General features: G+C 46.5%; 1 protein-coding gene across 2 annotated transcripts in view; it reads right to left on the bottom strand.

Annotated features, from left to right (window-relative positions):
- Nucleotides 1-1,962: 1,962 nt before the first annotated feature.
- LOC138677021 (CD209 antigen-like protein C) overlaps nt 1,963-13,268 on the bottom strand; it is a 56,856-nt gene continuing 45,550 nt past the window's right edge. For both annotated transcript variants that reach the window (XM_069766815.1, XM_069766814.1), the window contains 3 exons: nt 11,966-12,129; nt 8,018-8,127; nt 1,963-2,248 (listed from right to left, as the gene is read on the bottom strand). In XM_069766815.1, coding sequence (XP_069622916.1) covers nt 2,110-2,248; nt 8,018-8,127; nt 11,966-12,129 — 413 coding nt within the window. In that variant the 3' untranslated portion in view covers nt 1,963-2,109. The remainder of the gene's footprint in view (nt 2,249-8,017; nt 8,128-11,965; nt 12,130-13,268) is intronic.

Raw genomic sequence — 13,268 nt, 5'->3', positions numbered from 1 at the left:
ACAGTCAGTAGAAGTCAGAGACAGTCAGACAGACATTCTAGTCAGAGTCTAAGACTCATCAAGTGCGAATTCTGGGTGGAGTGGAGAACAAGGCTAAACATAGCAGAGTTAGCAGGTTCTAGTGCAGCTAAACTGTGGCAGAAGAGAACGGGTCCGGTCAGTATAGGTTTCCTAGAAGAATGTGGGCACAGCTTCACTCAGATCTGGATGCCGAGACAGTCTCGGGCCTATGGTCCGGAAGAGGTACAGAGAGTCATGCCTCTGTCTCCCTGGTGAGGAAGATATCAGCCGGGTCGCAGAGTGAGGGAAAGATGGTAGGTCTCAGGACAGGATGGGGTCAAGAATTGATGGATCACAAAACTAAGGGTACATCACTAAAAAGGGACTTTGTCTTAGGCCATGTTCACACAGTGCATTTTTTTCTGCGGAACCGCAGCGTTTTTGCCGCTGCGGTTCCGCAGCTGTTTTCCATGCAGGGTACAGTACAATGTACCCTATGGAAAACAGGAACCACTGTGCACACGATCCTGAAATTCAGAAAAAAAGCCGCGCTGAATAGCTGCGGGAAAAAAGAAGTACCATGTCACTTCTTTTTTCGGAACCGCAGCGGTTCTGCACCCATAGACCTCCATTGTGAGGTCAAACCCGCAGTAAAACCCGCAGATCAAAAATATATCTGCGGGTTTTATTGCGGTTTGTGGTGCCGAACCGCTGCAGCAGGAAGTGCGGGGAAGCGGGCGGAAGTGCGTGGGCGGAGTGTGGCTGCCCCGATCCCACCCCCCCATGCTCCGATGCCCCCCCGTGCTCCGATGCCCCCCCCGTGCTCCGATTCCCCTCCCCCCATGCTCCGATGCCCCCCCGTGTCCTAATCTCCCCCCCTTATACTTACCGGGACTCCCGGTGTCCGTCCGGCCGTCTTCTCCCTGGGCGCCGCCATCTTGCAAAATGGCGGGCGCATGCGCAGTGCGCCCGCCGAATCTGCCGACCGGCAGATTCGTTCCAAAGTGCATTTTGATCACTGAGATATAACCTATCTCAGTGATCAAAATAAACAAATAGTAAATGACACCCCCCCCCCCTTTGTCACCCCCATAGGTAGGGACAATAAAAAAATTAAGAATTTTTTTTTTCCACTAAGGTTAGAATAGGGTTAGGGGTAGGGTTAGGGGTAGGGTTAGGGGTAGGGTTAGGGGTAGGGTTAGGGTTAGGGGTAGGGTTAGGGGTAGGGTTAGGGTTAGGGTTAGGGGTAGGGTTAGGGTTAGGGGTAGGGTTAGGGTATTTTCAGCCATTTTAACCCTAAAAAACTTCCTAGAAAACACACAGACTCTGCATAGAAAACTGCATAAAAAAACGCATCAAAAAACACATCAAAAAACGCACCAAAAAAGCACCAAAAAAAGGACCTGCGTTTTCTGCAAAGAGCTGCGGTTTTTAGTCCTGAAAAAAAGGATGGAAATCAGGAACGTGTGAACATACCCTTAATCTGTATGCTGCAACCATGTGTAAACGAATTGCATAGTAAAGTCGAACCTGTTATCCCGGACCCAAGGTCTTCTGTCTCGTTTGTAGCGGGGACCAGTCCCATGGATGGGGAGGAAACGAGTGCTCCCAAAGCAAAAGTGAGTAAGGAACATACTCCACCACACCACACATTCCATCCAGACATCCATTTAGAAGAGCGGCTGCAGGGCAACCAGAACTCAGTTCCGGCCCACAGCAAACGACACGTGTGCCCTGGCCCCACTTCATTATCACCCCCTTTACTCTCATATCTCACATTATATTTTGGGAGTCAACCTTTATTTTATTAGGAATGGGGTGAAGGAATGATCATCAGGCTTTGTTTTTAGCCATAAACATGAGTTTACACGTTTGGGGTTTTTGTGTTTCTTTACAAAAGTCTACACTCTGAATCAGTATTAGGTGGCATGTACATAATAAGTCAAGAGTCTAGTTTTAGAAGAAAAAAAAAAACGTGATTATGTAAACAATTAAGCTTTAGGAATGAGTTCTTAGTACAGGAAATAAATGTCTAATCAACATGGTCTCGCACTATGAGTTATATAGAAGAGGCATTAAGAAATGGGATTGTTCAAAGCTGAAATCCCCTTAACAACTCCATACACCCTTACATAAGAATTTCCGCTTCAGACTGCATGGGAGGTCATTCCACAATTGAACTTCTCCAATAATTTCACTGCAGTGTTCGATATCTCTGTCATTGTTGGGTTCACCTGTATTCCAGGCACTATAAAAAAAAAAACAGGTTAGCTATTATCACAAAAAATAAGTTACAATCAGGGTAAATATATATCAGAACTTGTGTCTTTTTTTAAATACTACATTATATTTTAAATGCACTTTTGTCTCCCCATGCCTGCTAAAGGCAAACTTTTCTTGATTTGATATGCTCTGCACTGAGACCATCCGAGGTCAACTCTTTTTACTCTGTTACTTCTGCATCGCATCCTCCTCTCCAGGGCCGGACTGGCCATCTGGCAATTCTGGCAAATGCCAGAAGGGCCTGTCTGGTCATGGGCCGCCTTGTCTGCTATGTTGTTTAACAGAATCAGTGTTTTCAAGACACCCATACTGTTAACGGTTGTGATGGAGCACAAAGTTGCTGACTCCATCACTTACCCCCGTAGCCCACAGGTATCATTAGAAATATTGGTCTTGTAGAAAATCTGCCTTTCCTCCATCCAGGGTAATATTAGTAATATATCCCATCTGGTCCATGGGGACGGGGACAACATGGGTCTGTGTGATTTCAAATGCCAGGGCTGAATTTCAGCCACAGTCCGTACCTGCTCCTCTCTCACAGTATCCAGTATCAGAGAGAAAACCTGCAACTCCGTCCACTGGTCTATATGCCAGTGTTGCTGCCAAAATTCCTGTGAAATGGTTTTAGGCTAGGTTCACATTGCGTTTTAGTGTGAGCGCTAGTGGACAGCGTTGCACGGCAAAATTAACGCCGTGCAACGCATCCGTTAGCGCTCCCATTGCCCGCAATGTTAAAGCGCATTGCTAGCGCGTGTCATTTTCGGCACGCACTAGCGATGTGCCGTTCTTTTGTAGCGCGCCTCGGTCGCTGCTTGCAGCGGTGCGCCCGAGGTCCGTTCCCCGCTCTTGCAAATTGGGGATCTGCGAGAGCGGGGACGTTTAACGCGACCCCGAAAAAGACATTGCGTTAGCGCAATCCGCTAGCGCTTAGCGCTAAACGGATTGCACTAACGCAATGTGACCCTAGCCTAAGGCAGTATACTGTTGTGAATTCTGTGGTCAAGTTCCCTCCTGTGGTCATGAGTGGTACTTCGGCTGGTTCTGTCCATGAGCTTCCTCTGGTGGATGTGAGTGGGGCTGCGGCTTCTGAGTTTCCTTCCTCAGGTGACGAGGTTAAGTCGTTAGGTGCTGCTCTATTTAACTCCACCTAGTTCTTTGTTCCTTGCCTCCAGTCAATGTTCCAGTATTGGTCTTGCTCTCTCCTGGATCGTCTTGTGGCCTGTCTGCCCTGCATAAGCTAAGTTCTGCTTGTGTTACTTTTGTTTGCTATTTTTTCTGTCCAGCTTGCTATATTATTATTATTATACATTTTTATAGCGCCATTTATTCCATGGTGCTTTACATGTGAATACGGGGCAAATATAGACAAATACATTAAACATGAGCAGATAACAAGGCACACGAGTACACAAGGAGGGAGGACCCTGCCCGCGAGGGCTCACAGTCTGCAGGGGGTGGGTGAGGATACACTAGGAGAGGGAAGAGCTGGCTGTACGGCTGTTCAGTAGGTTGAGGATCACTGCAGGCTGTAGGCTTGTCGGAAGAGATGAGTCTTCAGGTTCTTTTTGAAGGTTTCTATGGTAGGCGCAAGTCTGATGTGTTGGGGTAGAGAGTTCCAGAGTATGGGGGAAGCACGGGAGAAGTCTTGGATGCGGTTATGGGAAGAAGAGATGAGAGGGGAGTAGAGAAGGAGGTCTTGGGAGGATCGGAGGTCGCGTGTAGGTAGGTACCGGGAGACCATGTCACAGATGTATGGAGGAGACAGGTTGTGGATGGCTTTGTATGTCAGTGTGAGGGTTTTGAACTGGAGTCTCTGGGCGATAGGAAGCCAGTGAAGGGCTTGACACAGGGGAGAGGCTGGGGAATAGCGAGGGGACAGGTGGATTAGTCGGGCAGCAGAGTGTAGGATGGGTTGGAGTGGTGCCAGAGTGCTAGAGGGGAGTCCAGAGAGTAGGAGGTTGCAGTAGTCGAGGCGGGAGATGATAAGGGCATGCACTAGCGTTTTTGCAGTGTTGCGGTCAAGGAAAGCACGGATCCGGGAAATATTTTTGAGTTTGAGACGACAGGAGGAGGCAAGGGCTTGGATATGTGGCTTGAAAGAGAGGGCAGAGTCGAGGATCACCCCGAGGCACCGGGCGTGTGGGACTGGGGATAGTGAGCAGCCATTGACATTGATGGATAGGTCTGGTGGAGGGGTAGAGTGAGATGGGGGAAAGATGATGAATTCTGTTTTGTCCATGTTCAGTTGTAGAAAGCGAGCAGAAAAGAAGGCTGAAATGGCAGACAGACAGTGCGGGATTTTGGTAAGCAAGGAGGAGAGGTCAGGTCCGGAGAGGTAGATCTGCGTGTCGTCAGCGTAGAGATGGTACTGCATACCGTGGGATTCTATGAGCTGTCCCAGGCCGAAAGTGTAGATGGAGAAGAGTAGGGGTCCTAGAACAGAGCCTTGAGGAACACCGACTGACAAGGGGCGAAGTGAGGAGGTGGTGTGGGGGAGGGAGACACTGAATGTTCGGTTTGTCAGATATGACGAGATCCAGGAAAGGGCCAAGTCTGTGATGCCAAGGGATGATAGGATTTGTAGCAAAAGGGAGTGGTCTACAGTGTCAAAGGCAGAAGACAAGTCCAGGAGAAGGAGGACAGAGTAGTGTCGCTTGCTCCTGGCAGTTAGTAGGTCATTGGTGACTTTAGTTAGGGCAGTTTCAGTTGAGTGATGGGAACGGAAGCCTGATTGTAACCGATCAAAGAGGGAGCAGGAGGAGAAGTGGGAGGACAGTTCAAGATGGACGTGTTGCTCCAGCAATTTGGAGGCATAAGGGAGAAGAGATATTGGGCGATAGCTAGACACAGAGGATGGGTCGAGGGAGGGCTTTTTGAGGATGGGTGTGATCTTGGCATGCTTGAAGGATGAGGGAAAGACACCTGTTGTGAGTGAGAGGTTGAAGAGGTGTGTTAGGGTTGGGATGAAGACCGTGGAAAGGTTAGGGATGAGGTGGGATGGGAGCGGGTCAAGCGTGCAGGTGGTGAGGTGTGATCTTGACAGGAGGGTGGAGAGCTGATCTTCTGTCATGGTGGAGAAGCTGGTTTTGGAGGAGCAGGGTTGAGCAGCTAAGAGGGGCAGTGGGCGCTGTGGGCCAAAGCTTTCTCTGATCGTATCGATCTTCTGTTTAAAGAAAGAGGCGAAGTCATCAGCAGAAATGAGGGGGGAGGGAGGAGGTGCGGGGGGACGGAGTAGAGAATTGAAAGTGTTGAAAAGCTGTTTAGGGTTGTGGGACAGGGAGGATATGAGGGATGAGAAGTAAGTTTGTTTTGCGGCAGTGAGCGCAGACTTGAAGCTGGCGAGGGACTGCTTGTATGCAGTGAAGTGGTCGGCAGAGTGGGATCGCTTCCATCTCCGCTCAGCAATCCTGGAAGCCCGTCTCAATTCTTTGGTCAGGCTGGTCAGCCATGGCTGCCTGTTAATTGTACGAGTTTTACTATGCATGAGTGGGGTGGCCGAATCGAGTGTTGTTGTTATTGTGGTGTTATAAAAAGTGGCAGCAGCATCTGTGTCATGAAGGGAGGCTATGTCTGTGAGAGGGAGAAGGGACTCAGAGAGTGATTGTAAGTTGAGATGTTTGAGATTTCTGCGAGGGTGAGTGAGTTTGTGGAGTGGGGGTTGCACACTAGGAGAGGAGGGGGACGAGAATGTCAGTAGGTTGTGGTCAGACAGGGGGAGGGGTGTGTTAGTGAGGTTAGTAAGGGAGCAGAGGCGGGTGAAGATGAGGTCCAGCGTGTGGCCATCTTTGTGAGTGGCCTCAGAGGACCATTGAGTGAGGCCAAAGGAGGCAGTCAGTGATAAAAGTTTAGAGGTAGCTGAGGTGAAAGTGTCAATGGGGACATTGAAATCACCCATGATGATAGTGGGGATGTCAACAGAGAGGAAATGAAGTAGCCAGGTGGTGAAGTGGTCGAGAAAGGTGGAGATGGCTAGTTCTGGGGGGCGGTAGATGACAGCCAGCTGGAGGTTGGAGGGGGAATAGATGCGGACAGAGTGCACCTCAAACGAGGGAAGAGTAGCGGAGGGTGGTAGCGGGATTGGAGTAAAGGAGCAGGTGTCGGACAGGAGCAAGCCAACTCCTCCACCGCGTTTGTTGCTGGGGCGAGGGGTGTGAGAGAGGTGGAATCCGCCATAGGAGAGCGCAGCTGGAGAGGCCGAGTCAGAGGGGGTGAGCCAGGTTTCAGTGAGGCCGAGGAAGGAGAGTTTGTTGGTGATGAAGAGGTCATGGATAAATGGCAGTTTGTATATTTGCTATATTGGTTTTTCTTGCTTGCTGGAAGCTCTGGGACGCAGAGGAAGCACCTCCGTGCCGTTAGTCGGTACGGAGGGTCTTTTTGCGCCCTCTGCGTGGTTGTTTGTAGGTTTTTGTGCTGACCGCAAAGCTATCTTTACTATCCTCGGTCTATTCAGTAAGTCGGGCCTCACTTTGCTAATACCTATTTCATCTATGTGTTTGTATTTTCATCTTTACTCACAGTCATTATATGTGGGGGGCTGCCTTTTCCTTTGGGGAATTTCTCTGAGGCAAGGTAGGCTTATTTTTCTATCTTCAGGGCAAGCTAGTTTCTCAGGCTGTGCCCGAGGCGCCTAGGTCTGGTCAGGAGCGCTCCACGGCTACCTTTAGTGTGGTTTGATAGGCTTAGGGATTGCGGTCAGCAGAGTTCCCACGTCTCAGAGCTCGTCCTATGTTATTAGTAACTATCAGGTCACTTTGTGTGCTCTTAACCACCAGGTCCATTGTGTTTCTGAATCACCAGTCAATAACAGTATACCTGCTGTCGAACAGCCCCAAGACATGCAACCTCAGGGATTCAAACATATTTTTCGAGCTCGCCAAAGACACTCGGTTAGCACGCAAGCATGCTCAGATAACACGTTATCCGAGTGTCATCAAATGCCTCCAATAGCCGAGGGTGGAGGCATGGCTGTTAACCAGTAAGATTCTGCTGTCAATCATTCACAGCGAGACTTAACACACACTGGCCAGAAGCGCGTCATTGATACTGCCCATCAGCACGCCCGTCATGTGATTGCCAGGGGACAGGATATGTGAAAAAAAATAAAAAACTCAGTCATACTCACCGGCACCCACCTGTATCCTGCGCATGACATGCCATAGTCTGTGCACAAGTGGTGATGTCACCGTTCCACCAGCAACTGAACTGCTAAGTCACCTGACCGCTGCAGCCAATCTGAAACTATAGCAATCTGGAGGCTGCTGGAATGGTGATGACACCACAGAGACAGCAGCTCTGGATTCGGGTGGGTCTGTGAGTATGACTGAGTTTGTTACTTTTTACATATCCCATCCCTTGGCAAAGTTTTATTATTCCAAGACAACTCATTTTTAAGGCTGTTTTAAATCTGTAATTTCTAAAGAACTGAACCTAAAGAAACACTGGATAGCAGTCAGCTAGGGCACCATTCAGTAGAGGATTACGATTTACGGAGTTGGGATGGTGTCATGAGGAGAACTGACAAAGGAGTAACTGCAAACAGTAGCTTTTGTCCTTGTGGATCTGGTCTGCCCAAGCATTATACAGATGACTCATGCGCTGGTGATTGCAGCTGATTGCCTCCTCATGGGAGGAGCCGTGACATAAGACAACTCCTTTAAGGGCATTTATTCAATGCTCTGGCATGTTGTTTGTGTCGTGTTATTTTATGTAATGAAGATTCATTGCATACAATTACCTGAATGTCAGAGGTGAGCCATCTGTCCATTCCCACATCTCAATGTCTTCAGGACTTCGTCTCAGTCCTAGCCAGTAATTATTTTGTTTTATAATTTTCAATAGAGAATTCTAGAAATACATAAAAGTATTGTATTAATACACTGGTCAAAAAATAATGGGAACACTTAAATCTGTCACCCCTTTTTCTCGATGTGAGCTAAAAAAAATTGTTCAATTTAGTGTGAGCTCTGCATTGCAGCAGAACCTTTCATATCCCCTGATTCCCCACCTTTCCTGAGAAAATACCTTTGTAATCTGTCCGGCGACCTATGTAAATTACCATGGTCCGGTTTGATGGGTGGGGCCTATTTGACATCTCTCTCCCCCCGCTCCTCGACGTGCTGGACGTAACGAGATCTGTGAATAGCACAGATCCCGTACAGTGTCTGCGCGTGCACATTGAGAGTTGGCCTCTAGCGCCTGTGCAGTATGCTTTTGGCCAACTGTGGGCAAAGCATAAAATCATTATTGCACATGTGCCGGCTTTTTACCCTATGCTCTGTGCCCCGGAAGTATTGATGTGGAAATCATGAAAAATGCCAGCGCATGCGCAACAATGAGTTTTATGCTTTGCCCACTGTTGGGCAAAACATACTGCGCATGCGCGAGAGGCCATTTCAATGCGCAGGCGCAGGAAAACAACGGCAAGGCAGGAAAAGAAGGAAAATAAATGCGTAGAGCAAGGCAGGAGGTGAGGAGACAGCGAATAACCCCTGCCCATCGGACCAGACCATGGTAATTTACATAGGACGCCAGAGAGATTACAAAGGTATTTTGTCAGCAAAGGTGGGGAATCAGGGGATATGAAAAGTACTGCTGCCATGCAGAGCTCACGCTAAATTGAACTATATTTTTAGCTCATATCGAAAAAAAGGGGTGACAGATTCCCTTTAAACAACAGAATGTAACTCCAGGTCAATCACACTTCTGTGAAATCAACATGTCCAGTTATGAAGCAACACTGATTGTGAATCAATTTCTCCGGGTAATAGTGCAAATGAAACATACAACAGATAGAAATTATAGGCAATTAGCAAAACAACCCCTATGAAGGAGTGGTTCTGTGACCTGTTACGCTATGACGGTCTTCGGTAAAGAAGGGAGGCCTCAAACTGTCCCTGGAACTGGGACCCTAACTATCACTGTCCTGGTTATTTCTTGAAGGTAGAGAGGCCTGAGTCTCTGCCCTTACTATGCTCCTGAAATGTCCTAAGCTGTCCCCTCCTCCAGGAGGCCCCAGACAGATATGTTGGTGTATAAACACATAAGACAAACAGGGATAACAAAAAGCAACTTACATAAAAAAAACACTCATCAAGGGTAGAAAGGAATGAATATAGGGATGGGTAGGCATGTACAAACCAAATGGGAATAGGAAATGGAGAAAGTATACACCCAAAAACAGCAAACAGCAATCTACAGTAGCAACTAACTCCAACTTCAGTACACCAACTCCAGCAAGCCAGGAAGTAAACTTTCACTAGAGGGGATGAGAAGGTCTGGCCAGGGTTGATAGAGGGAGAAAACAAGCAGGTCAGGAGCAGCTGTGAGATGGAGCTGCATGTCTCTAACCAGAAAGCAAAGAGTCATTAAAATCTTCAGCACCAAAGGAAACAAAGGCCATCTAACATGAGGAACAAAACACACAGGCAAAATGGAGGACCAGCAATTCCCAATGCATAATGATCGCCTAACCCCAAATCTCCCAGAAGGATGTGACTCCCTCGTGACAGTATCCCCCCTTCTACGAGGGGTTACAAGATGTGCCAAATGAAAGCACCGCATCAACCTACCGGTATTAACCTCAGATGCCGACACCCACATCCTCTCCTCAAGACTATACTTCTTCCAGTGTACAAGGTACTCTCCCCAGCGTTGAACCTTACATGAATTAAGGATTCTTGCTACCTGAAATTCTAAACTGCCATCAATAACAACTAGAGGCAGTGGTGAAGGTGACAGCACCACAGGCGCAGCATATTTTTTTGAGTATAGACCTGTGGAAAACATTATGGATCTTTAGAGTGGGAGGAAACTGAAGACGAAAATTTACTGTGTTGATTACTGTGACCAACTTATAAGGATCAAGAAAACTAGGACCTAATTTCCAAGAAGGAACTTTCAGTTTAATATTTTTGGTGGACAGCCACACTAACTCATTTACCCCCAGGTCCAGACCAGACAATAATTTCTTATCAGCCATACATTTGCATTTGTCCCCCATGATCTTTAAATTATTCTGAATCCCTTCCCACACAGATGAGAGCAAAGACAAAAATTGTTCCTCCTCATGAACCCCAAAAGACTTATCTTTACTGAAAGTACAGAATTGTGGATGGAAGCCATATGCACCAAAAAATGCTGACTTACCAGTGGACTCACTATGACAATTTTTTAATCTCAGCCTGTAGTAAAAAGAAGACCAATCCTTCGAGTTATCTGACACAAAACATTTGAGGTAGTTCTCCTAACTTTAGTTTAGGCATTCAGTCTGACCATTAGTTTGAGGGTAGAACGTCGAGGAAAAGGATAGATGCATCCCTAAATGGGAACAAAGCACTCTCCAAAATTTAGACACAAACTGGGTTCCTCAATCTGACACCACATCGAAGGGAACCCCCATGAAGCTTCACGATCTCAGTGACTAACACCTTGGCATTAGGGAGAGCAGGTAAACCAATAAAGTGTTCCATTTTACTAAACCTATCCACCAAAACTAAGATAACAGTTTTACCAGAGGAGGAAGGAAGATCCATAATGAAATCCATGAATAAATGAGTCCATGGTTCGTCAGGAATAGTTAATGGTAAAAGAACCCCAGGGAGACAAGTGTATGGAGTCTTAGAATGTGCACAAACACTTCAAGAAGACAAAAAGTCAACTACATCCTTATGCAACCTTGGCCACCACAAACGTCGAGAAAGGAGGTCCATGGTTGCCTTATTACCTCGGTGACGAACAAGAGCAGAGTAATGATGGGCCTCCAAAATTTTGAGATGCAGATATACAGGTACAAACAATTTCCCTGAAGGACCAGAAGGGGTGTCCCCATGAGACTTCAACACCTCACCCTCAAGTTCAGAACTGTGGGTTCAAAATGCTCACCACACAACTACTGCTATACCATATGTAACATGGCTAGCATCTACAAAAGTGTGGAAGGACCTCAGCTTTTGAGTCCCCTAATCAGATGGTGAACCCAGCGCTGACTTGCAGTGGCATGTAAAAGTTTGGACACCCCTGGTCAAAATTACGGTTATTCTGAACATTTAAGCAAGTTGAAAATTAGGCCTAAAGTTAAAGATCACACATTTTCTTTGTATTTTAATACAACACAAAACATATCACAAAAGAAAATAATTAACAAGAAAGAAAAAAAATATATAAGGCAAGAGTTGGCCAGAAGAGGTGGTTATATAAGTTAGGATAAGGGGAAAATGTAAAACTATTTATAACTGTAGTCCGTGTTTACTGGGCGAAGGTCAGAAGTGTGTTCTTTTGACCTCTGTCTGGTGGATTTGTGTCCACATATCATTTATTTAAGTGTATAGGTAAGCACGGTTGTCTCCACTTTTGTATAGAGACGGCAACCATACAAAAAGATATACCATATATTTTATGGAGTTTTTTTGCAATGGATGAATACTGAGGCATCCATCCTGAACATGGCCACTGTTAGGCTTAGACATCATTTGCGTTTAAGCCAAGAGTGAGGACAAGCTCAGTGAGCACTTACCCTAATGTTCAGTCCACATCTGTGTCGTGGTTTCCATCTATACAACCTGGAAACCAATGCCGAGGATTCCATTATTTTTACTGAGGGTATAGCTCTTGACTCCAACGCCTGTAAGGATGACTCAGATGCGAATGACAACATCCCCTAAGAAGAGTCAGCTTTAGGACTTACCATTTCAAATTCGTTTTTAAGTGAAATGAGGATCCCATTTCGCTCTGCACAAATCTTTTTGCTCCTTTCCCACGTTTCACTATTTGTTGAAAAAAAATAACAATTGGATCTAATCAGTTTCCATTCACGAGGACAACTTTTGCAGGAACCTTCTGAGATGTCCACTGTGGAAGAGAGAAAAGATGAGATGTAGGAGTAACATGGAAAGCGGAGGTCATGATGACAGTAACCTGTTGCCAAATTTTTACTAGGTGTTTTTGTATTTTATGATTAACTGATGCAAAAAGACACAACTGGGGTCAAATTCACATTACAGGCATTCTCTTACATTTTACATTGATGGACTTTCCTTTTGAACTGCGTTTGGTTGGGGTTCCTTCCCCAAGACTTACACAACAAAAGAACCAGGAAGCCTCAGCTTTTTCTGTGGTATCTGACAGCGAAATCCAAACACAAGTAGTCGTGTCTGGTACCGCAGATCAGCCCATTTCTGTGAATGAGGTTCAGTTGCTGTACAGTTGCTGTGATCAGGAAAAATGTCTAGGTCATACTTGCCTACTCATCTGGAATGTCCGAGAGGTTCCAGAAACAAGAGAACGCTTTTTTTGGCAACAGCAGATAGAGGAAAGGAACTGCACACCTAAATGCACATGGAGATGCTTCAAATAGGATTCATTGACAATATTTCACATCTATTGGATGCACCACTGTAAGTACAATATAGCGCAATGTTTTGAATGAAAAACCCTTCATCAGGTCATGGGAATCTAAGGCATGGGGTGAATTCTCCCAAACAGTGACAACCAGGGTCCAACTATATCAGGGCCTGTGGTGTGTTGATAGAGTTGGATCCTAGTTGTCCCTGTTTGGGGAAAGCCCAACCCACAATCTGGATCCCCTTGGTCTATATGCAGTGGAACTTAACCTCTACGTCTGATGAAGGGTTTTTCATCTGAAATGTTACAAAATGCTGCACTTACAGTGGTGCAACTAATGGATGTGAAATATTGTCAATAAATTCTATTTGAAGCATCTCCAAGCGCCTTTAGGTGTGCAGTTCCTTCACTTTGTAACTATGTAACTATGTAACTTTGTCTACTATAGGTCTACAGGAATTTAGTAGTTGGCTCCAAAGGAACTAGCACTCATTTCAAGCTAAGGTCGGGGTCAAACTTGCAAGTTCAATGCGAGAAACTCACACGAGTCTCTCATATCAGGTCCCGGCACTGCCGCCAGCACTCGGGAACGGAGCATTCAGTTGCATAGAAATACATGCAGTCACACTCCCGGGCCCGAGTGCCGG

Source organism: Ranitomeya imitator, chromosome 4, assembly GCF_032444005.1.
Source record: "Ranitomeya imitator isolate aRanImi1 chromosome 4, aRanImi1.pri, whole genome shotgun sequence".
NCBI classification, from domain to species: domain Eukaryota; kingdom Metazoa; phylum Chordata; class Amphibia; order Anura; family Dendrobatidae; genus Ranitomeya; species Ranitomeya imitator.
Note: the sequence above shows the minus strand (reverse complement) of the source record. Positions and strands in the feature narration are given on the sequence as shown.